This window comes from Equus caballus, chromosome 19, assembly GCF_041296265.1.
Source record: "Equus caballus isolate H_3958 breed thoroughbred chromosome 19, TB-T2T, whole genome shotgun sequence".
Classification (NCBI taxonomy): Eukaryota; Metazoa; Chordata; class Mammalia; order Perissodactyla; family Equidae; genus Equus; species Equus caballus.
The window spans coordinates 67,091,099-67,115,502 of record NC_091702.1 but is presented as its reverse complement, the minus strand read 5'-3'; the positions used below and the strand labels follow the sequence as shown (position 1 = coordinate 67,115,502).

The following is a 24,404-nucleotide window of genomic DNA, read 5'->3' as shown; positions in this document are numbered from 1 at the left end:
CTGTGCATTGCTGCAGTCCTTAAGAGCCCTCAGTTAGAATTTATGGTAGGTATCATTTAACCTTGGTTTTGAATCCAGCAAGGTCAGGGCCAGTATTATTCAGGGCTGTTGCTTTAATTGGGTTAATTATAGTCACTGTTGGTGTAGAAACAAAAACACAGCCCCTGACATGCAGCCAGAGCTCTCAGAGCACTCTGTGCTTGAGCCACATAGTTAGGGGACACAGCCTATGCAAGCATCTATTATACCTCTTAGTTTTTCCATTGACTCATAATAAGGTCTGATTTGAGATGGGTAATAGCTAAGCCTGTTTAAACTCAGTTTCCCATTTCAGACTGCTTTGTGAATGACATTAATCTATCCCAACAGGGTCAACAAAAGCCTGTGGAATTGTTACGCACCTGTGTGAACAAATAATCTTTTCTTTTGGAATTTCTATTTTAGGAGGAAATTATTATGACAAGACTCATGTAATTGTAAATCAGTCCATGGAGGGAGAAGAAACACAGAAATGGGACATTGAAATATTGTAAGAATCCACAGCGTCCCTAGAAAGAGCAAAGGAAGAAGGAAGCTCACGCCCCGCGGAAGTGAAGTCCCCATCCTCACGCTCCTGATCACTGGACAGAACCAAGCTCCAAGACCACTGCTCTTACCCACAGAAAAGCTCAAAGCACTTGCCAATTAGTCAGTGTCCCGTGAAGCATACGTTATGATTGCTGGGAAAGGTTCATTCCTGCGTGATCTCCAGTTTTGGTGACCATGTTTCCTGCAGTCTATGTTTTTTCTCTCCTATCCACCACACACGAATCCTATTCCTAACAGCCATGATAGGACACTGGAGGCGCTGTCATCGTGTATTAGTTTTTAACATCCTGGTAGATGCGTCTGTGAGTGCAAGGCACAGGGAAATAAACCCCTATAGATCAAGTTATACTTTTGCAAAAAGATGAGTAATTTTTTAGCAATATCTGAAAACATATATGCTGTTAGCTGCTGCATTCGTTAAACTTAAAGGTTCTCTATTGAGGCTTTTCTAAGTATTCACACTTGTAACTGACCCCAGGGAGGGACCTCAGCTTTGTTAGGAAAAAGGCTCAAGTACTAGAGTATTTTCTGTGGCCCTTCTTTGCTCAGTCCTTCAAACTAAAAAAGCACAAACAACTGTGGCCATTCTTGCACTCTAAGTATTAACAAAGGCACCCTCACGGGTGACAGAACGCTAACCAATGGCTACCTCTCCTGGTGCTGAGACCTCCCTCTAGACCTGCCTGATCTGTCCTCAAGAAGTGTTTATAAAGACTGTTTCGCCTGTGTATAAGAGTACTCAAATTTTTCTTTGCCTGAAGTAAAGGGAAATTTCAAATGTTCAGATTAAAACCAAGTAGCAATTGAGCCTTGACCATACCATTTTATTTTTCAAGTAAAGGTGGAGTTGATTTATCTACGCAATGACAGAAAACTCTGTTTTTCACTCCCATTTTAAATAGCTTTGATTTAAGCAAAATCAGGTAGGATATCATCTTTGACTTAATTTCAAGTAATCATTACCAGCTTTAACTATGCAACTCATAAGCATTTTTCTCTCCTGAGTTGGTTTTAAACTCAGATTGAAACAACTGTTGTTCCCTTCATCCCAACATGTCTACTCTATTTTTATATAGAAAGATGAAATACACCACTGATATTTTTTAAAATATCTATATGCACTTTAGAATTTAAAATAACAGTGACTTGTTTAAACTCAAAGACCCACTATTTTGAGTATTTTTAATAGAGACTTGGTCTTTCCATGTAAGTATTATTAGTTTTTTTCCCTTCAATCTCAGGCTTTTTTGTCATCTTTCAAGCAGCACCTGTAAACTCCCTTATGCCCATAGATGTGAGTGCCTCTCACTGGTGTGGCAGTATTATTTAATGAAACTTATAGGGGTAACTTTATTTTAATGGGGGTGGGGGGTTTGTCTATACGCAAAGGTATGTATATTTTCATTGTAAAAATCCAAGTTAAAATTATTTTTCTTTGTGTTAATTGTTTAAAATTTTTCTAGAGCCAATGAGGCTCTTTAAAAAAGTTATTTCTTCCAAAGAACAAAGACAAAGCCAGGTAACAACAACCTTTAAATTTAAATGATACATTTATTGGAATTGTGCCTTTTCTACCAGACTGGATTAAATAAACTTGTCTTAAAGTATGGTTTTGTCACTTTCTGGGACACTTAGTAACTTGCCATTCTTTCCTCCATGTGCCTCTGTTAATACACATGGCCAACTGACCACCTGTAACAGGTAGGTCATGTTATCAGATACACAGGTAAGGAAAGTTGTATACAACCGTCCCTCCTACCCAATGTGTTGACTCAAAGCAACAGGACTCCCCAGCACATCAACCTAGCTTTTCTTTTCACATGTGCACATAAACAGCAGACACCTGACTCTGTGAAGGCGCTAGACTACCTGGATTAAACACTCTGTCCAGAGGGACAATGCCAGGCTCTCCTTTTCCTCATCTGTAGTAAGCTTCAGGTCCTTGACAGAAATAGCTGTACTGTTCCAAATTTGCTTCAGTGCATCCATATGTGATAAAGGAAAGCGAAGTCCGTGAGACTGAAAAAGGATAAACTATTGAGTCAAACATAAGCAGCATTTTGTCACTTACGTGGCATTTTCATATAAACTTGCACGATTCTCAATAAATCACTATTTTTGAGATCCTTTACAAGTCTGAAATTTGTCTCAGGGAAGCTATTAGATAACTTCCAGCATTTGCCACTTCCCATATGAAAACTCAGACTTCACGGGAGGCATTCTGGTTTGTATAGTAAGAAATATTAGTCATTTGAAATGCTTCCATGTGTTACATTACACCTTTCCTACAGGTCCCAGCTCCTATCTTTTAAAGCTGGTACATGTATCTGTATCACAGAACTGTCCGATTTAATCCTCCCTATGCAAGGGCTCTTTGATTTGTGAAAGGTTATGTCCACACTGCAGTTATAACAAAGCACATTACCCATAAATCAAAGGTAACTGATTGTTCCCAGCCACCACCAAATCACAGGAAAGACATTTAAGTTGGAACAAACCTCTGTTTCCTCATTGCCCATCATGTGCGTCTCTCTCCTATTCTTTAAGGAATGATAGATGTAAATCATCTTTTCTCGAGTTTCATCCTTTAAAAAAAAAAAGCATTAAGTCATAAACAAAATATTGAGTGCTTCAATACTAGGAGAGATTCCAATAACAGGTCAACACTAAGAAAACTCTTAACACCTCAATGCTTACGTGAAATTTATTAAACTGTAAAGAATCCTTTTGGCAAAAAGTCATGATATATATGTATGTGTATATATACACACATCCCCGAGATATAATGTATATACATGTCACTGTAGTCCTCACAGATTACTATTTGTGTGAAGTAAATAGGTACGTAAGACTTTTTTTAAATTAAATAGAGTGTACCTGGTAGAGCATCTTCAGAAACTTGATTTAATGAAAAAAGAACCATTTATATATCAACATATCAATGAAACACTCAAGTTTCTTCATTTCATCATGCCTGCACTTTTTTGCATCAAAAAAATGTGACAATCCTAGGTATACATAAATTGACAATTTATGAATACCATGGAGTAAAATATTAACTTGTGGGAAAGACCTGCTCTGTGATTTATTAAAACTTCCATTCCAATTACAGCAGCCTCCCAGTCTCTACTTCGCTTTGCTCTCCATCCTACACAGTGCAGTTACCATCTCTACCAGAATCTTCAGTCATTCCTTGTCAGTGCTTAGATAAGGGTCAAACACCCTGGTCTGACATAGAATGTCTCCAATGGATCGCTTATCAGAATAAGCAGGATTTGTTTTTAATGGGGATGTGGGAGTACATACTTTGAGGTTTTATCGATTATTATGAACCAGTCCTCTCCAGGTCTGACCCTGATGGCTGGAATAATCTGGATATGGAGACATCTAGGTCTCCCAATCTCATCACCCTCCCCCTCAAGATCATTCATGGGGCACCACTCGAGAAAGATGATTAGGAGGAACAGGGTGAAGCGATAAGGCATGGGATGGTTCCCAAGGTCCTTAGGATTATATAAGGAACTTTCAATAATAAATGCAGAGGCTCCAACCCAGACCACAAGAAGCCCAGGAACTTATAACTCCTAAAAATTTTCCAGGTGATGCTAGGATCCGTTAGCCAGTTTGACCAGTTTTAGGAACAGCTGCACTAGGTGGCAAGGTTATGGAATATAGATTTTCCTCTTCATGATCTACAGGATAGAGATTTTTTTAAGAAATATCGACAAACCCATATGTAATGATAGATGTGCACAGTGAAGAGAATGGGAGAGGGACTGAGAGGGAGGCACATGAGCAGTGTCTGCAGTGGTCCCAGCAAAAGCAATGTGGCCTGAATGAGGAGGGAAGCAGACAGATGTCAATCACTAATGAGGGGAACAGAGGAGGGTTCTGTGGGGATGAGAGCAAGACCTCAAATGCCCAACAAGAAGAGTGAGATTTGGGCATCATCTGACCTAAGGTGATGGCATTATGCCATGAGAACAGATGAATTCCCAGAGGAGAAGCGGGGGCCATCTGTCAGTGGGATGACCTGGGCCTGCGATGGAAATGCCCAGAGGAAAGAGGAAGCCTCTTCCCCTCTGGATACTCACCGAGCGATCCTGATCTGGCCCCAGAGTGAGGACGATGTGGTCTTTAAACTGCAGTCTCACTGTGCTGTCCAACCTCGGTAGCTGTCCACCTGGAAAACCCAGAGCACCAGCCTTCAGAGGAGGAAGCCAGCAGGCTCAATCTGCTTGCAGGAGGAGCTATTCAAGAAACACGTTTACTAACGGTTTGCAGGTGAACCCAAGCCTGGGGCAGGCTCTGCAAGTACTCGCTTACCCCCCCAGTCAGAGAGAGATTATAGTTTACCTGCTCCTGGAGCTCATTCTTACAGTGAAGACAGACTCACAATGAGATGAACAACAGAAGTTGAGAGGTCCATTCAACGGACAGAAACAATCCCATTGAAGTGCAGTAGCTGTCACAGCACAGACAGAACTCCCACTTCTCAGGTCTCTACCTCTCTCGCCTCTTGCTCTACACGTGGCCTCCAGAAGGGCCACCTGAGTCCAAAGTGCACCATCCCACCAATTACTAGTTGCATGACCGTGGCAAATTATTCAGTCTATGTAGGTCAAGCATAGTGTCATGTAAAAGCCACCTAATAAAGTTCACAGAAAAAAAAAACTTTCCAAAACTGGATTCCTCTTAGTGAAAAAGCAGCCAATAAAACCAAACTAGCCTTACAGGGTCACCTGGTTGAGGCAAAAGTCTTGAGGGATCATAGCTTTGTTGACTACAATGGTTATGACGAGGAAAACTTTAGATAAAATATTCTGGGCCACAAGCTGATACTCAGAAAACTCTGTTCTGCTAAAGACTAGAATATGTGCTGGTAAAACATTTGCTATTTTGAATAGATGCAATCAAAAACAAATTCTAAATTTCCTCCAAAGATTATAACAAAAATGTAAATAGAATCAATGTTAGAAGGGAACTTACAGATTGTCTGTTTCAGTGGTTCTCAATAAGGCTTTTATGAAAGTTAGTAAAAATCATACTCTCATTCTACTCTACTGAGAAAGAGAATTTCTGCCCAAGCGCTGGCCTGACACTCAGAGCTACATCTCACTCTGTTCTCCTGTTGAACAGACAGTTTCACAGAACACCAGCATCCAACAGAGCCACTATGACTGTGGGAGATGAAGACAAAACCAAGATCACTCCATAATCATGTCAGCACTCGGGCAGAAGTACGAACACCGTCCAAACCACAAAAGTGACCAAATAGCCCCCATCCTGGCTAATCGCAGTGACTGCTGCTGCTTCTCCAGTTCTAATTCCAGCCTCATTTCCTTCCTCCTCCTACTATGAAACTGACAGGGACTCGATCATAGAACCGCTATAATTCACATGTCTTGTCCAACCATAACACACTAAAGATAGATCTAGGTCCACGTTCCTTCTAAAATGCTTCATACTTTCCATCTGCTCAAAGAGGAGCCCACCCAGGCAGGCCTCAACATATCCCATGCTAGCCCCTAACCAGCCAGAAGAAAACAGCAAGCTCCACCTGGCGTTGACAGCTCTGCTCCGTCTCCCACACAGTAAGGTGGGAGTCTGTTCATAATGAAATCCTTCTTCATGTCTGCTGAAAGCAGCTCTTTGGTGCCCTCCAGCTTGTCTGCAAGCATCCTCAGAAAGCCACTTACTCTTCTTCTTGCAACAGCTGTGGTTTCCACCTGCTAGAAACACAGAAGTGAGGCCCAGCCCAGACTCCAGCTTCCAGGCTCCAGAGCAGTATGCTGAGCACAACTACCCAGTATAGACACACGGGGACACAAACACACACAACCGGGGCCCATAAGAACAATATCCCATTATTTCCTTGTAACCACTGTTCACCTTAAGCTGCCTATTGTTTGCCAGAAAGATCAACTATCAGGACTTTGCCTAGAAAGAGGGATCCTTGGGAATATAATGCAGTCTCAGCTCTGCCTTTTGGGAAGCAAGCCACTGTCCTAGGGAGGGCTGGTCAGACAGTGAAAATAACCTGTGCTCAACTCAGCACTAATTCACTCATGTTCTCAAAACTAGCCAAACAGTGCTGCTGTTTCAAACATAAAACCAGGACAGACAAGAAAGCCAGGGAATACACCAAGGCCAGGATCTCCAGTGGTCTCTCCTAACTAGGAATCTCGTGGGTGCTGAATCTACCATTCTCCAAGCCACATTCTTCAGTCATTCTGCCATTTATTCAGCCAACATTCCCACAGTGCCTGCTACTGCCACTGTGAAATACAGAAAGCGGACTGTCTGCACAACACCCTCATTCTTTGGGTTGTGCATAACGTGCAGCACTCCATTCTGGAGGAGTCAAGCCTGGCTCCTGTGGGAAGAAGGACCTGGGATCCATGCTGGCCTGGCCTGTGGCCAGTGCTCCTCTCCCACCCGCCTCCTCTCCTCACCAGGAGCAGCTGCCGGGGTAGACCAGCCCGTAACTCCAGATCTTCCTTCGCAGTATCAAACACAAGCCCTGAAATGGTGTCCAAAAGGAAATCTCCCCACGAGCTGAAACACACACCAAGAAAAACACACAGTGAACACATATGACATATACATAAAATACTGATTACTAGTAAAGCCAGAAGCCACAAATTGCGTTCCAACTCCCCCATCTAGGCATTCTGAGTTCAATTAATTTGACAGTACTCAGCATAAAAACTTAAGACCTCCGTCAATCACACTGCTGCCCTCCCTCCCCACTCCCAGACGCTCACGTGGAATGTTAAAGGTGGAAGCCAGGCATTATCCACGACTTCTCTTAAATTTAAAGACATCAGAGAATTAACCATATACTCTGACAAAGTAGGAAGTTCAAGGAACCAATTGTTTCTTTTGTTTCCAACTGTAGCAGAGACAAGTGTCTATGAAGAAAGCTTTGTAGGAAATTTTAACAATCTAAAAAAAATTTTATGTGCAAAAAAACCAAAAGCAATACATTTAGGGTAACAGCAAGATCCCTGAACTGTGTAATTATCTGAACAGTTAAACCTCACATTTTCCTTTGTATTTTCCTTATAAAAGAGAGCAGTGTTCTGCAGTGAAACATCCAACATCAACAATTTTAAAACAATTGATTTTGTAACTCGTTAAACTCGAGCAATGGTTTTACTGGAGTAGAAGGTAGAAGCCAGTGGCCAAAAATAACCTCCAGGAATGAGCATCAGTGTTCAGTGACCTTTGCTTTCTCTGGGGCATTTAGAACCAGCTCGCTCCTAAAGGTGTGCCAATATAACTGCCCTATTAAAACACTTCTCACCTATCTAAAATTTTCCTGTGTCACCAGCAGACTTCAAATTTCCAACTATGTACAAAACAGAGAGTCAGCGGGCCTTTGGCTTCTCACCCAGTAAGCAAAATTAACACTTTCATGCTTCCTGCGCGGAAAGTGGCAAAGGAGGACAAAAGCCACAGACTCTCCTGAAGACACCCACAACTACTTGGTGGCCTCACTGGTTTGCGACTTAATGTTACACCCAATCTCACATCTTTCTTTTTTTTTCTTTGCTGAGGATGATTAGCCCTGAGCTAACATCTGTGCCCATCTTTCTCTGCTTTATATGTAGGTCACTGCCACAGCATGGCTGACGAGTGATGTAGGTCCTCACCAGGGATCTGAACCCACAAACCCGGGCCGCTGAAGTGGAGTGTGCCAAACTTAACCACTATGCCATGGGCCAGCCCCCCAACCTCCCATCTTTGATTGAACTTCAACCTGGAGACACACGCAGCTCTTTCAACAGCATACAATAAGCCTGCTCTTCCTTTGCAGGGTCATAGGTGGAAGTCTACAGCAATAGCTCGTGGAGGAATTCAATCGCAGTGAAACAGAGCTCTGTGCTCTAAGAGTTGGAATGGATCTTGGCCCTTTCCAAAATTTGGGAATACCACCTCTTGAGGAGTTCAATTTGGTAAAGCAGCCAAAGCAACCTGCTACTGTCCCACACAGCTGGCCCCAAATGTTCTAATAATGCTACCCTTGAGAGGTATTAGGAAAAGGTCCCAAATCCTCACCTGCCACTGGACCTTAGGGAGCATCAGGACCAAAGCACAGAGACATCTCTGGGGAGCAATGGTCCTTGAGTTACATTTTTCCCATTCTAGCTCCAGCACCACCGACAAGGGCACAGGTCACAGTCCAGCCTTAACACATCAATCATGGTGCCCACCCACAGTCCTAGGCAGGCAGCTTCCAGAACCTAGAGAGCTCTTCCCCAGCCCCAGCTGACTGGAGAAGGGATGGGGGGACCCAGCGCAGCCTACCAGAACTTCATTCTTGGGACTGTAAAATAGTGAGTCAGGCACTTAGTGGAAGCCAAAGCTAATAGACTCAAGGAACTAGAGGGAGGTCAGAGAAGTGATGGCAGCGTATGATGAGGCAATGCTGTGCGTAGACAGAAGCGCAGGAAGGAAAACAAGGGAGCGACAACCAATGACTGGAAAACCAGTGGCGGCAATAAGAGAAACGGAAGACAGAGAATTAGGGAAAGACAGCAGCTGAGTAATGTTGATGGCAGGACCAGAAGACACATGGATGTTCATGGGGGCACGATGTGGCTGCCAAGGCCCAGAGCTGCTTGTACACTGAACTCCTGGCTCCAGCCTCCCTGCGGCCACCCTTCTATGGCCCACTCCCTCGATGCCCCTGCTCTTCTGGAGCTGGCCTCAGTGACCTGTTCCTTGCTGTGCAAGGAACCTGAACGCAGCGACAGGGCCTTTTTCATAAAGGAATCTTAATACAAGCTTTGGCCTTCTACTTGTGGGCAAAGACAGCCCTAACTTCAGGCCAGGCTCCAGCTGGTTCCTCCAGTCTCTTACACACAGGGTTAATTTCACACTGCAAAGCCAGAGGAGGAAGCAGAGGTATGCTTACTAACTCGTTTTGCAACTTAGGGCTTTGAAGCAGGGGACTCGCTGTCCCTCGGGCCTGGAAATGTCCTCTCCTCCTCTGACCTGCTGACGCTCCTCTCCTTACTCATCCTCTGAGTCCCGCTCAGTGTGGGTGTCAAGTCCTTCCTGAAGCCCTCCCTCAGCCCCAGCCTGGCTACGGGCATCCCTCCATTCAAGAGTCTCATCGGCAGACCTGCGCTCGGATGGTCACACTCTGGTACTGTGTACAAGCCTGTCTCCCTGCTACCACCTCCGCCAGGGAGTAAGTGCTCTCAGAGCTCCTTCAGCACAGCGCCTGCATTCCCAGCGCCCGCACGCTGAACACACTAATTAACGACGGGGATCTTTTAATGGGTTTGGATGATAAACCACTGACAAGGTGCTGCGGCCCAGGCCCTGTCACGTGATGAGGCGCTCGCCAGAAAGGAACACGGTTGTAACTGGAACTGTTTTCAGCGCGTGTGCTTCTAAGTCTGACCATCCCAGACGGCCTTTCCTCCTTTAACTTCATGAGCTGTGAAAAGTGGTAACCTTAAGAGACCCAGAGATTTCAACGGACAGTTTCTGTTTGGAGCAATGAAGATGTTTTGGAAACAGACAGTGGTGACAGCTACACAACAGTGTGAATGTAACTTATGTCACTGAAGTGTACACTTAAAAATGGTTAAGGGGCTAGCCCGGTGGCGCAGTGGTTAAGTTCTTACATCCTGCTTCGGTGGCCCAGGGTTTGCTGATTCAGATCCTAGATGCGGACCTACACACTGCTCATCAAGCCATGCTGTGGCAGGCGTCCCACATAAAGTAGAGGAAGATGGGCACGGATGTTGGCTTAGGGCCAATCTTCCTCAGCAAAAAGAGGAGGATTGGCAGCAGATGTTAGTTCAGGGCCAATCTTCCTCAAAAAATAAACAAACAAAAAAGGTTAAAATGGCATTTTCTGTGCTATAATTATTTTACCACAATACAAATTATTTTAAAAAGAGAGAGACTATGAGTCCAGCCTGGCCTCACCAACACACTGCCATACCCACAGCTACAGCTCTGTCTTCCCAGACTATGGGTCCCTTTATTTGGGCACCTCCTGGTTTTCTATATCGATTCATGGTGCTCCCAGGAGGAAGCCCAGATGGACCAATGGCATGGACAGGACCCTAAAGGACTATGACATCAGCAAGGGAGCCAGAGGCTCCCGGGGTGGATAAGGGGGAGAGAAGTGCCAACTGCCTCATGTCCCTTCTGAACGTGGCTGCTATGGGCCAGAACTCAGAGCTGTCCCAGGACACTAGGCTGGGAGGCAGTGTTTACTTGTTCTGGTAGGTGCTGATGGTCAAGTGAGTAGAGTGGGCCAGGCCTGGAGGAGTGTCAGCTTGATGAATGGTCCCTCTGGGAAAGTACAGGAAATCACCCGGCTAAAAGAAGAAAAAGAAAAGAGGAGGGAGTTAGGATGTCTTCTCAGTGCTGTATATGGAGTTTCAGTTCTCCATTTTGGAAACCTCTCCTTTGTGATTCAAGGGCCAAGCTGCCTGCTGGGCTCCCAGGCCATCCCACTGGTCCAGCTTCACTGTGCCTGGGGGCCTGTCACTGTGAAGCTCAATCCTGCAGAGGGTGCAGCACCTGAAGTCACTGTCCTATCCACAGCCTGAGACCAGATACCCCTGAAGCCACCCGCCCCGACCCAAGGTCAAGGATGACATCCTGTGCCTGGGAACCCTGTTCCCTCCGCCTCTGCCCTCCACGGAGCTTCTTGGAAGCTCCAAGTCACACAGACGCTGCCACTTACTGGCTGTGAGTTAACACCCCGAAGCCTCAGTTTCTTTATCTGTAAAATGGAGACAACAGCTCCAAACCTCACAGATTATTTTTAGGATGAAAGGAGGTCCCTGCCTGTGCTCTGCCTGAGCAGCCTACAGCCCAGGGCTGACCCTCGTCCCAGACAGGGCAAAGCTGCCCGAGGCCACACCTTCCACTGCTTCTGTAGAGAAGTCGGTGGGCACTGAATTCCTAACTCGATCCTGACGAACTGTGATTATCTTTGGAGACAGCTTATTTGAAAAAGGAACTTAATTCTCCCTCGGCTCATTTCTCTAGGTACAAACACCAAGCCTCCTTCAGAAGTTGCGTGTGCTGGCGGACGGGAAGGAGAGCCACCGCAGTCTCGGCCACGTTCCCATGGGGACCACACACACCGCACAAACAGCAACCTCAAGCAGCTCGCTCCAGGAGCGGCGCGCACGCGGAAGCCCAGTACCTTCAAGGTGAACTCGCGCGCCGGGCTCCCGATGCTGTCCTCGGCCTCCACGCCGTACTCGCGAGCCAGGGGCACGGTCGGGCGGTAGAGGCGCCAGCGCTTCTCGCCCTCCAGCTGCAGGATGAGAACCTAGGGCCGCGGCCGGGCGAGTCAGCGGCCGGCCTCCCACCCCCGCCCGCCAGGGGCACCGAGTGCGCGCTGCACTCCGCACGGAACGAATGCCGCCACCGGTTTCCTGTTTGAGGACAGGCCCCGTGACCTGACACCGGGAGGGAGTCGCTGCTCCCGCCGTCCTCAAGCCTCGGGCGTTCTTCGCATCCCACCGTCTCCCTCCTCACGGCCCCGTCCCCGCTCACAGCCCGCCACCTGAGGATGAGCCAGGCTCAGACACTACTGAAGGCCCAACACCTGCAGGTAACCCTTGGCGGCTGGGAAAACTTCAAGATTTTTATTCTTCATTCAGCCAAAGATATTTGAAAACTCTGTTAAAAATATATATTAAAAAAAAAAAAACTTTTGGAAAATATATATCACACTGCTCTCCAAGGGTGAAAAGCGAGCTTTTTACTAATAACTTTGTGTTTACACCCTGAATTAGTACAAGAATAAAACTAGGAAATACGTAAGGAACAGAGCCGACTCTGGCAGCCACTCGAGGGTGAGCCCAACACCTGAGAGGGCCCCAGCGCTTCAGTGAAACCACGGCCTTCATCAAGCTGCCCCGAGTTTCACAAATGGAAAAAGATAGCTATTTTTGGCAGCTCCAGGAAAAGAACAGAATGAAAGCAGACGTAAGGATTACTGACCTTATTAAAGACCATACGCTGTGAAATTAAAGCAAAAGCCAATCGCACTTTTCTGCAGATAAACTCAACAAAGGCCTGCTTCACAGGAATGTGCAGCTCTGTGCATTTGTAATGTTGGTGACACGCCCTCCCTTTCGAGGAGAAGAAACCAGTTTGGTGGGCTTGAGTTTGGCCCAACATTCGGGCGAGGTTGAGATCCCCAGAGAGGGCACAGGCAGCGCGGACGGAGACCTGGCCGAGCGCGGAACCGAGCCCCGAAAGCGATCCGACCCGGGCTCGCAGCCACCCCCCTCTCACCTCCACATCATCATAATGGGGCGGCAGGCCCTGGGATCCCGCAGGCGTGATGTACACATTCGAGCCGACCAAGGAGCCGAAGTAGCATTCCAGCTTCTCCTGGATCCTCCAAAGCTCATCCTTTAAAAGACAAAAAACGAAGGTGGGGGGAAGAAGAAAGAAATATCGCAAATAAGCGGAGGAACACGTGCTCGACCGCTTAGCAAGTCATCATCACACAGCTCTTACGCGCCAGACACCGGGACGCAGCAGTGAAGAGTCCACACCTCTGCCCTCAGCAACCTTCCCTCTAACGCGCAGCACCCCGGAACAGACAGGAGCCGACAAAAGAAAGCCTGCAAGGCAGGCAACACGGAGTCTTGGGGGCTCCCGGCAGGACCGGGACACTCTGGCTCCTACGCGGAGAATGGATGGCAGAAAAGCGAGAAGGATCAGGGGGACACTCCTGAGGCCAGGTGAGAGATGACCCGGGCAGTGGAGGAGGGAGAGAGGAGAGACCTGGCGGAGGGGCCTCTGGACGCAGCACTGACAGGCCCTGCCAGGAGTGAACACTACCGGGCCGATGGGAAGGGGGAGAACACTCCTGGGGTTCTCCTGGCGCAGTCAGCCAGCTCCCGGTTCCACCTACTGAAACGGGCAAGACGTGCTGGAAGACAAGTTTTCAGGGGTAAAAAAGAAAAGTTCCACATTAGAAATGTTAGGTTTGAGCTGCGAAGACCCCATGTGGACATGTTTTACAGTCTGAAGTTCTGGCAAGACGGAAGGGCTAGAGATCTGCGTCTGGGAACTGACTGCACAAGACTGGTATTCAACGGGAGCAGTGATGAGCTGAGAGGGTACAGACGGGGGGGGAGGACGAGGGCAGAGCCATGCTCCCTCCAGTCACTAACGGCTCTTCACGGCCTAAGTCAGACGGAGGGGCCCAGAAAGGAGCCACATTTTTCTGCAAGAAACAAAGAAACCTGATTTTCCCCAGGGCAGGTGAGAAGAGGGGAGGAAGCATTAGGGCAGATGGACCTCAGCACTTCCTATGTGCCCAGCACTGTTTCTAAGTGCTAAAAGGACACCAGTTATACGACCCACTTGGCAACCCTGACTCAGAAGGTGAGTGCTAGTGTGACATCCAGTCTACAGATGAGGAAACTGAGGCACAAGGACACATAGCTGATAAATGATGGAGCCAGGATTCAAAATCCATGCAGCCTGGCTCTGGAGTCCAAACCTTTAACCACGACTCTATGTTGCCTCACTAAGAGATTAAAGAAAAGACAAGTCACCTACAAAGGACAGTGGAGAGCCCCAAGTTTCAAGGACGTGAATGGATAGTGCCTGGCACATGGAAGACACTAAAACATTTAAGACATTTGCTGAGTAAACCAATGACCACAACTTGCGAGTCAATTCTACCACTGAATATTAAAAAAAATCTACAGTATTAAAAACATCCAGTGGGAAAAATCATCACACAGCTCTTACGCGCCAGACACCGGGATGCAGCAGTGAACTGGGTCATGATGAACTGGGTCAGCATGAAAGAAGCTTTAGGAGACATCTTCACATAGAGCACCGGGCCACTCCACTCAGGGTTGGCGGGCTGGTCCTTACACGGGAAGGAGACGGCAATGCCCGGCAGCTCAGTGAGGTAGCAGACCTCCCCAGCAGCTAACGAACGCCGGGAGGGGCCAGCAGGACCCGGATGTGATTACATTTACGGGCACAGTCATTGGAGCCGCCGCAAACCAGGGCTGCTCTCTCTCTCCGATGGTCTGAGAGGCGTCTCAGGGCCCTAAGGGTGACTTTATGGCTCCCAACTCAAGCATCTGGGTCTGTAATTGATGAGTTTATGTCTCTTTTCTTCTTAAAGGTTACCGAAAACCCTATCAATTATACAATTTTTCCATTTCTCCTGGACCTTTAGCTTTGCAATCTGCCGAGCGTGGCCCACCAGAAAGAGATGTGGAGTCACACCACCTCAGCCCAAGTTGTAGTTATAAGCTAGGTGACTTCAACTTCTTTATTTGTAAAATGAAGGCTCCCACCCTAAGGCTGCAGGGAACAGCACAAAGCTGCTCTCAAATCCTATTTAAACCGCAAAGCAGTATCAAGTATTACTGCTCCACAACACCGACTTAGGCATAAACAAGGTTCCCAAAACCTGTCTTCTCCTCTAACTCCTGACTCCCAATGACGTCTGGAGATGCCCAGGAAGACCCCAGAACAACGAAACAGGGAAGGTAGAAGCCTCTCCTGGCTGGGTACGACCTCCTCCCTCCACTGACCTCCCCAGAGAATCAGACCTGATGCCAAGGCTAAGAGCAGAAGCCCACGTGTACGCCTAAAGGAAGGCAAAAACAGGCCAAAGCCCTACATTTCACTTAACATCTTTAGAATCATGGTAGAAAATGCCTTAAGTTTGGGGTCAGAAGTCCTTACTTAGTAGCTATGGGAAAGTCACACCTGGGAACTCGTCTTTCACCTGTACAATGGAGACCGCAGTGACCGCCCTACTTCAAATGTCTGTTGGAAGGTTCAGGAGTGCACACGTGTGTAAGAATTTGGTAAACGCATCCAGACTTTTGATACATGCATTCCCAAAGCAGGTGGGGAACAACTTATGGATCTCTGGTTACCTCCCTACTCATTTCCAGACTAACTAGACCAATAAGCTGTGCACATTCTAAGACCCGATGAACAAAGGGCTAACTGTTCTTTGATGGTCTCTCAACCTGGCCAGTGGTGAACTGCCCCTAGGCTTCTTCTAACCTGGCATTATTAACGTCAGACACACACTAAATCTCGTAGTACAATATTTAGAACCCAGCTGCTAGTGTAAGAGGTGAGCTCCTACAGCTTATAGGTCTCACAAGTACTGGAGGTGGAAAGAGCACAGTGCATCCTGGTCTGGCTGGGGGCTGAGCCTACACTGAGAAGCTCGTCCTTCCTGCTTTAATAAACACGGCCCAAGGGGCTGGCCCCGTGGCCGAGTGGTTAAGTTCGCGCGCTCTGCTGCAGGCGGCCCAGTGTTTCATCGGTTCGAATCCTGGGCGCAGACATGGCACTGCTCGTCAGACCACGCTGAGGCAGCGTCCCACATGCCACAACTAGAGGAACCCACAACGAAGAATACACAACTATGTACCGGGGGGCTTTGGGGAGAAAAAGGAAAAAATAAAATCTTTAAAAAATAAAAAAATAAAAAAAAAATAAACACGGCCCAAGAGCTGCATCAACAGGGCAAAGGAAACACATTCTTGGCCACCTGGAATTGGGGAACAGGAATGTGCAGGGCTTAAGTAGATGAACAGAGAAAAACCCAAGACAATTCTAAAGTACAGAAATGACAACCAGAGGACACCACACGTACGGCAAATAATAACTTTCTGATGGTCTGTGACCAAATTACATATAGTCAACTTCACTGATCTTCTATGGTCACAGTTCTTAGGTGTCTAAAAACCACGTTTTACAAAAGTGCATCTTCTAGCCAAGTAAAGAGTCAAGGACTAGCTCAGAGAGAAGCACCACGGCGTCCACGTTTTCTGAATTCAAATCATGACTTGGTCTGGCAAGTGATTTCTAAAGTCCTTTTGGGTGCTTGGGCCCAAAGGCTGGCATTCCAGGGACATTTCAATTGCTTCTGATTGCCTGAGATGGATACTCTGGAATGAGGACTTGTACTGAAAAATCTAAGAGTACTTACACTTTCTCGAGAGTACAAATAGGTTCAGCGGCCTTCAGACAAGAAAGAGAAAGGCATTCACCAGGTGAGGCCTAATGGGATCTAACAAAGCACCTTTTGAGTTCAGTCATGGGAAACACTACTGGTGAGCGATGACGAGGTCCCAGGAGGCATCACACAGCCAGAACCCACTCCCCTCGATCTGGAACCTCATGAACCGCTCTCCTTCTCCAGGCTGCCATTTTGATTCAGCCATGGGTCACAGAAGGGGATTTCTGAATGGGGGATAAAACTTTATCTGAAACTCAGAACAGGCCCTCAACTGTTCTGGGCCACCTATCATGTAAAGATCTCAAACCTCTACAAAAGCAGGTTAGCTCATTCTACACCTGTATTTTATAAAGCAGAAACTGAGCACAGAGGAGGCAAATTAATTTTCAAACATCAATCACTGATGTGGAATAAATAAAAACTTAGCCAGTCTTCTAGGCTTGCAAATCAAAGCTATCCTCCACCTATGACTGCCTCCCCAGGAGCAGTGCCAGGACCCTGCCCCTCAATGCCACCTGGGTGGCTGTTAGTAAGGGTGAAGTCTCTGTCTTGAAGATGCATCTGGTATGTGATCCAGTCATGGCACTGAAGCCTCTACTTAGGTAGATGTAGGCAGTAAAAGGAGGCAACTTCAAGAAGAAAATGATCACCTTGAGGCTATCATGCCTGAAGTTATATTGACAGGGCAAAACAAATAGAAATGTCTACCATACGTCAAAACATAAACCAGCCCACAGAACATGTTCCCGGAGGTGTGATGTCAGTTTAATAAACTGGCAATATAATTTAGTTTTTGCAGCTCAGGATGCGTAACCACCCTGAGACGTTGCAGATTCTAACAGTTTAGCCAAAAGATAACATACAAAAAGAGCAAACAGGTGCTACCTCTTCAAGCTAGCAGGAGGCTAAGCAGCAACAAACCACAAGTTCATCCCTGCGCTGATCTGTGGCCCAACGTTAGCAGTTTAATCCATATGAGGATTCTCAATGGGGAGGACCTGTTACCTTAAATCTCTGAGGTTGGTGAAACTGAATTGTTGCCCTTTTCTGATCAAAATCTTTTCTCAGCTGAAGAAAGTGCACTTTGCCATCTTTATTTAAGACCTTCTTCTTCCCATTGACACACCGGCAGACATTTATGTCTCTTCCATAGTACATACCCCGGCTGCACAGACTCTTCAGATCTGACAGCCTGAACAGGGACTGGTAATATGTGGCCAGTGCAGGGTCATCTCTCTGAATAAGAAGGGGCTTCTGCTCCCAGAATTCCTTAAAAAAAGTCTCTGTCTTGATGGGTGAGATTAAACTTTCAAAGAGCCCACTGGGGCTGTCAAAGTTTAAAGCGGAAGGCCCGCCAGCTGCCTCCACTTTCACCCGCTTACAGGGGGCAGGCCCCTCTTCCTTCCCATTCTCTGCAGGCTTCGCTTTCTTTGGCATCGTGCTGTCTTCAAGACAAAGCAGGGAGGAAATGCAAACCTACAAGAGAACAAAACACACGTGGTTAAGTCTACCAGGAGTGCCAGTGTTGGTGTTAGTGCATCGTGCACACGCAGCTTGCATGACTCATGCGCCTCCGTGAGAACACTACGTGGTCACTGCCATTTCTCCAGGATATCATACAGTTTTAAACCAACACCATTTCTTCCAAGATACAACTCAGCCTCAAACACCACTCAGATTATATATTCATCTAAAGGAAAGCATGTCTTTCTTGTACACAAGCACTGTGTCACTAAATTCATTATTTACTAGAAGATATGATTATCCCAAATTAATCAATTCAACTTATCTCAGCAGATCCTAGGCACAGTTTCAGCCTATGGCCAGCGATACAGCAAAGTCAAAAATCTTTAACTTGGCTTCAATCAGTGTGGCATCCCAAATCTAATGAGCTGTTCTCTGAGCTGCAAGCACTTGACTCAAGAACTACCAAGAGCCGCCCCCAGCCAGGTGCTCCTCACCAGAGCACCATGCCCGCCCAAGGAGGGCACCTGGGCCAGCGGTGTCACCTGGTGGCTGGAGCAAGAAGTGCCCGCTCCCAAGCTTCCTCCACCCCCTGAACCTCACTTCCAAATCTCAGCTTATTCATAAAAATTGCCACATTATCAGAAACCTGCCATTTAAAAAACCCCAAAAACGAATTAGGAGCTGAAAAGTGAAGGTTAAAGATAGTTCGATCCCGAGTCTTTCAAAAGCTAGAGCTTTTTAACTAGAATAAGACAAAATACCAACATCACTAAGCTGTGACCCAGCGCCCGGGCATCCAGACCCGGTGGGGTGCAGCCCGCCTGCCTAACAGCGCCCCGTGCTGCCCCTGGTCCAGCGGGGCCCGTGAACAGGCACCTCCGGCAGCCGGCCCGGGAACCCGCGTGAGCAGTTTTCCACCCGAGCTTCGGGTCACTCCCGGGGCCCACGGCCACCTCTCAGCGCGCCCAGCCCTCAACCACCGCCCAGGCGGGTGCCGGGCGCCCGGGACTGTCCTGCCGGCCCGCAGCGGGCAGGGGCTCTCGGCTGGCCCACGCGGAGATGGGCAGTCCCCTTTCCGGTTCTGTCTTAGGGAGAAGTGGCTTGTCCCTCGTCAGTGAGGACTTTGGTGACCGTCAGGTCCCAGAGAAGGGCCAGGGAGGCGACCAGCGTGCAGCGGCGGCCGGTGACCCGGCTCCTCCTCTCGTAGGAGGGCGGGGTCGGCCCGGCGCCCAGCGATCTCGGGGCCCGGGCCGAAAACACGCGGGCCGCCTGCGCCCACCGGCCCGCTGGACCCCGCCGCCGGCGCCCTCCGGAAGCCTGTGCCGACCCGGGGGCTGACGCGAGCCGGGGCCCCGTCTGGACGGCCGCCTCCCTCCCGCCGCGCCCGGGCGCTCTCCCGCGGGCCCAGGCCGCGCACGCGGCTGCCCCGGGGCCCAGACTGTGCGCCCCGGCCTCGGGCCGGCATCCCCACGCCGGCTGTGCGGCCCGCCCCCGCCGCTGCCCCGCCACTGCCCCGCCACCCCCGCACTCGGGCGCCCGGAGGAGGACACGACCCCGCCAGCAGCGGCGCGGCAGACCAGGCACTCACCGGCTCGGCCGTGCACGCGGCCCGAGCTGACGGGGCGGGGCGTGCGCATGCGCGGGGCGGCCAGCTTCCCTTGCCCACGCTGCGCCGGGTGGTGGGTCCTTCCGCCGCCTGGAAACCCACGAGTGTTCTGTTTTTGGGTCCACGCGGCCCCTTCTTTGGTGTTGAAGGAAATAAATGAGGTTTTCTTTTCTAAGTTGGGGGCAGGATGAGGCTCGGGATTTGGGGAAGTATTTAGTACAACCCTGTTGCTTTAATGAATGGAGAAATTGAGGCCCGGAGGGGGAAGAGCCCTGCCCAAGTTGAGGGAGGCGGTTGCCCAGGTTCTCCCATCCCTTTCCGTGGGCTCCTCATGCTGTCCTGCCGTGCACTAAGTCAACTGTAGTGCGTGTGTTGTTCACACTGGCATCGGCACAGGAAGTGCAACTACTTTACTCCTGAAGGAAGACTTCTCTCCCACCAGCCAACAGCCCAGCCAATCAGAAACATCGCAACTCAGCAAATGAGAAAGCACAGCTCAGCCAATGAGAAACCGCAACTCAGCCAATGAGAAACACTGCAGCTCAACCAATGAGAAACTGCACAGCTCAGCCAATCAGAAACTCCACATGTCAGCCAATCAGAAATGCCACAGCTCAGCCAATCAGAAACGCCACAGTTCCGCCAATGAGAAGCCGTTGCTGCCCTGAACTGTCACTCTCCCCCAATAGACTTCCCTTTAGAACAGCCCCTCCCCCCATTTTCTCTGTGAAAGCAGCCCCCCTGGTTTGTTTTCTGAATTTGCCTAGGGTTTGCCATAGTATGGATAGCCTGAATTGCTGTTCTTTTGGCTATTCCCAAATAAACACATTTTAGAATAACAGGTGAATTTGCCTTTTAAGGTGACAGCAAGAAAGCAATTATTTGAGTAATTTTGGCCTAACACTCTCTGCTTTTGACTCTTTATCAAGATGTTTGTCTGGGAAGGCTCCAGCGACTGGGCAGGGGTGAGTGGCACACCTCTGCTCTGGCCTGTGCCCTTCTTTGCTCTGCAGACAGCCGAAGAGGACCCAAAGGAAGTCGTTATTTCATTCTGGCAAGACGATTGAAACCAGCAGTTGTTTCTGGTGGTCAAGTGACGCATGAGCAAATGAACAAAAGGCACCCTTGTCTGCCACTTGTCCAAAACTAACTGTAATGGCAAGCCTTGAATTGGGTTCTTCCTGTTTGTCGGGCACCCTGCAGGTATTTCATGGACTCCTCACTTCACCCTCACCACAACCTTGTGATTGCCTCCATTTTACAGTTGAGGAAACTGAGTCAGGAGAAGTTAAGTAAGTTGTACAAGGTAAAACAGCTAGGAAGTGGCAGAAACAAGACTGGAGTCAAACCAGTCAGTCAACTGTCAGCCCTTTTTCACTGTATCTGTCTCCCACTATAACCCAAAAGCCACCTGTCAGATTTGTCAGGGAACTCAGGGTTCACATTAAATTTAGCCCTTTCAGAAAAAACTACAAAAAAATTCTGATATACTTGACATGATATTGGTGATGTACTTTGCTCTTTGTTTTGACTTCAAAACATCTACATGAGATAATATAGAACAGCATTAATGTTACAGGGATTCAGAAAATGGAAAATTCTTACACATGTCCATTACATGGAAAAGCAGTACTTTGTGTCTGTCATGGAGAAGTTCCAATGTCAACACAAAAAACATCTCCCAGTATATTGAATAGTCCATAGGATGTCTAACAGAACAAAAGTACGTACTGAAGTCAGCTCTTCTGGGAAAATCAAAGATTTTGCATAGGAGTTCCCCTGATGCAAAATTAGTCTTTCAGGAGTCTCTCTGATATTCTCATTATAATCCAGATTTCTTAGCATGGCAAGCAAAAAAATGTCATTCTTGTCAGACCTACACACGGTGCCTGGCATGTCTGTAAAGAAGAAGAGGAGAGATAGAGTAAGGAAGAGGGGGTGAGAGTGGAGACTAGCCCATTATCTTGCCCAGGGAACTTCCAGAATTTATGTATTCCTAATGTACTGTCTTGAGTAGTACTTTGTTTTTTTATCTTTTGCTTTTAGTCCATTGAGTTTAAAGTTCTTCCAGAGGGCAAGAAGCAGACTACTATGCAGTCCCCAACTCATTTATTCTAAAGAATCATTAAAAGCCAGTTATTTTGTTCCCGTAATTCATTTTCTCATGGAAACAATGGTCATAGATGACTCAGCAACCCAGACCCGCCCAGAAGAGCTTGCAGAAGCCCCCAGATTTCTGAGTTAATAGACCAGTGATCAATAGACTGATGATCCTCCTGTGGATCCTGGGAACAAGATGCAAGACAGTAAGAGGAAAGAGAGCATTCCTTCCTTATCTTACTTTGCGCATAAACTCTGAAATAGACTTGTCCATGATTCTCATGAAAATCAGTTACACTCCAGCAGGGGTGCTTTACTTTCGTACTCTTTGGGTTGCTTTGTTAAAAAACTTTTCAGAGACAAGTTTGTCATCCCTCCTGTGGTCTCCTAGGCAGAGCTTTAGGTTCTTAGCCACCTCGTGGTGAGCAGGCCTGCCCTGCCCAGGTGTCAGGCTGCAAAAATGCATCACTGTCCTACCTCCACCTCCTATCAGAGTGATGCTGGACACAAAGAATCTAAGAGGCAGGGGGTGTGAATGTGCTTTTTCAGGTTATTGGGTTTAACAAGTACATGAACTCGGACATCTCTCTCTTTGCCAAGGCTATTTCCTCATTTATAATGTGAGATTGAACCAGATGTTCTGTGTTGGCCCTATTGGCTCTGAAATTCTGTAAGCCAGCTTCCATAGGGTATCAGGAGAAAAATCAGTCTGACTGGAATCACTCATTCAACCTACAAACATTGAAGAGCTTGTAAAATGACTAATATTTGTATTAGGAATTTTTGTTTTAAAATTTTCTTTTATTTCATAGAGCCATCACATTGCAGAACTCCAGGAAGCACATACATTTTTTTTAAATTACATGACTGGTGCCCACTCTGTATTTGTATTCACTTTGATCCAGAAAAGATCTAAGTAATTTCTTTCTTATATATAACTTTATTTAATATCTATACCATTATTATTATCCTGACTTTTTACAAACAACATTAGTCTAATATGTATATATTAACCTACTATGTAACATATACATATTAGACTAATTTATATATGTATGTATACATACATAATTTATATATATATTTATATATATATGGAAACTGAGGCATAGTGAAGTTGACTAACTGGCTCCAAATTGTACAGCCGTTGGATAGCAGATCTGAGACTTAAATCAAAGCCCCATGTTGCCTATCAACAAATCCTCTCTTTGGACCTCTGTTTCTGCATCTGTAAAAATGGTGAATTTTGCTTTCTAACTCATAAAGCTGCTATGAGTCTCAGGTGAGAGAGAGAGGGCAGAAGAGTTTTAAAACTGTAAAACGCAATTCACCTGAGAGGCATTACTGTTAAATCCTTTATGGCATCTTGAACATGATCCATAGAATTAATTAAATGCAACTGAGCCTTTTACACGTATATGCCTCACTCCATTGACAAAACTCATCAAGAGAGACACCTTCAAATTGACATAGCCATATCACCGTGGAATTACCTTGGGTTTATGATAACTTCAGAAGAGCCAATTTTTTTAAAGAATGGCTCAGGCGGAAGTCTTCCAAAATTATAGTTATGATACATCTCACGGAAATCAATATATTTAACTTAAAAAAAGTATACCATCACTGTTTGGAATTATATTTTACACGTGTCTATAACTATGTATTGAACTCCCTGGAGGCAGGAAATGGCTTTCTCCCATTCTGAGACTGGTTACTCAAGGTCTACCAAATCGCATTGGGTTAGTACTCCAATTTTCTTTGCTTGCTTACCATCCAGTGTCTTATGGCGCCTGCGTCTCTAAGAGCGTCAGCGACAGGCCGCGTAACTTTCTAGAGCAAATGATACTGCAGGCCTTCCTTCTCCAACAGCCCAGCACTTGTGGGTGAACACACACCTCGGGCTGTGGCCAGTGACTCTTTTCCTTACAGAGTTGTCCTCTTACCATGTTACCCATAAACCCTGAAATGGACTTGTCCAGGATTCTTATAAAAACCAGATGTACTCTTGCACAGGTGCTTTAGGTTCACACTCATTGATCGTTTTGTATAAAGTAAACAAGCTCCTACACGAAACGTTTCCTGGGAGACTAACAGAGAAAGTTATGGATGGGTGAGAGAATGTCGCCATTATGACAGCTTTTACCCTCACACTGTCCTGCAGGTAAGTCCACCACATTCTCAAGAGGAGACATGGCTCTTAGGACTCTCTAAAAGGGCCCCAACAAGTTCCGCCATCACCCATGTTCAGAGCACTCAGAGAGAAGACTAGAAACAGTGGGGAGGTTTGTGGGGAAAGGGAATACATGGGAAGAGCAGATCAGCAGCCTAGGGGAGATGCTGTGGCATTTCCCTTCCTCCCCGCAGCCGAGTGACAGGGACTCTGGAGCCAGCAGAGAGGTTCAGGTGTCTGCTTGCTGAGCTGTGGGGTCTGCTGGTCTGCTCTGGGGCTGCTATCAGAGAAGATCCCAGTGTGGTCACAAAGTTCTTGGCTCCCTGAGATGCGGCCGTGGGAGTTTGGGGACGATTTGTGAACAGACAAGTGGCTGCTTCTTGCCTGGAGGATCCTAAAGAAAGAGGCAGGAGGTACCCTCACAGCACCTCTCTGAGGCAAAAAGGCAGCAT

The 24,404-nt window shown here is 47.2% G+C and overlaps 2 protein-coding genes across 8 annotated transcripts in view; one reads left to right on the top strand and one right to left on the bottom strand.

The window, feature by feature from the left end:
* Positions 1-2,195, top strand: part of CRYBG3 (crystallin beta-gamma domain containing 3) — a 106,700-nt gene extending 104,505 nt beyond the window's left edge. For all 3 annotated transcript variants that reach the window (XR_011429352.1, XM_023623964.2, XM_023623968.2), the window contains one exon: positions 445-2,195. Coding sequence is in view for 2 of the 3 variants with exons in the window: in XM_023623964.2 (XP_023479732.2) it covers positions 445-533 (89 nt within the window). In the remaining variant the exon portion in view is untranslated. The remainder of the gene's footprint in view (positions 1-444) is intronic.
* RIOX2 (ribosomal oxygenase 2) lies at positions 2,120-20,113 on the bottom strand. 5 transcript variants are annotated; one of them, XM_023623972.2, is made up of 10 exons: positions 19,665-20,113; positions 17,615-18,085; positions 12,880-12,999; positions 11,777-11,905; positions 10,834-10,937; positions 7,044-7,146; positions 6,149-6,320; positions 4,683-4,771; positions 3,087-3,173; positions 2,120-2,607 (listed from the first exon to the last, which is right to left on the bottom strand). In XM_023623972.2, the coding sequence occupies exons 2-10, from the start codon at positions 18,044-18,046 to the stop codon at positions 2,449-2,451; spliced, it is 1,395 nt and encodes a 464-aa protein (XP_023479740.1). In that variant the 5' UTR covers positions 18,047-18,085; positions 19,665-20,113; the 3' UTR covers positions 2,120-2,448. The 5 variants fall into 5 exon arrangements, with proteins under 5 accessions (XP_023479740.1, XP_023479738.1, XP_023479741.1 ...); XM_023623970.2 differs by having other exon boundaries at positions 2,120-2,622; positions 19,665-20,074; XM_023623973.2 differs by having other exon boundaries at positions 6,149-6,317; positions 19,665-20,065.
* Positions 20,114-24,404: the final 4,291 nt, after the last annotated feature.

Excerpts from the sequence above, each read along its gene's own strand:
- RIOX2 (XM_023623970.2), bottom strand. The coding sequence starts at position 18,046 with ATGCCAAAGAAAGCGAAGCCTGCAGAGAATGGGAAGGAAGAGGGGCCT. Across the intron at positions 13,000-17,614 it reads ACCAACCTCAGAGATTTAAG|GATGAGCTTTGGAGGATCCA; the intron begins GTAACAGGTCCT and ends TGTCTTTTAAAG. Across the intron at positions 4,772-6,148 it reads AGCAGAGCTGTCAACGCCAG|GTGGACAGCTACCGAGGTTG; the intron begins GTGGAGCTTGCT and ends TGGGTTTTCCAG.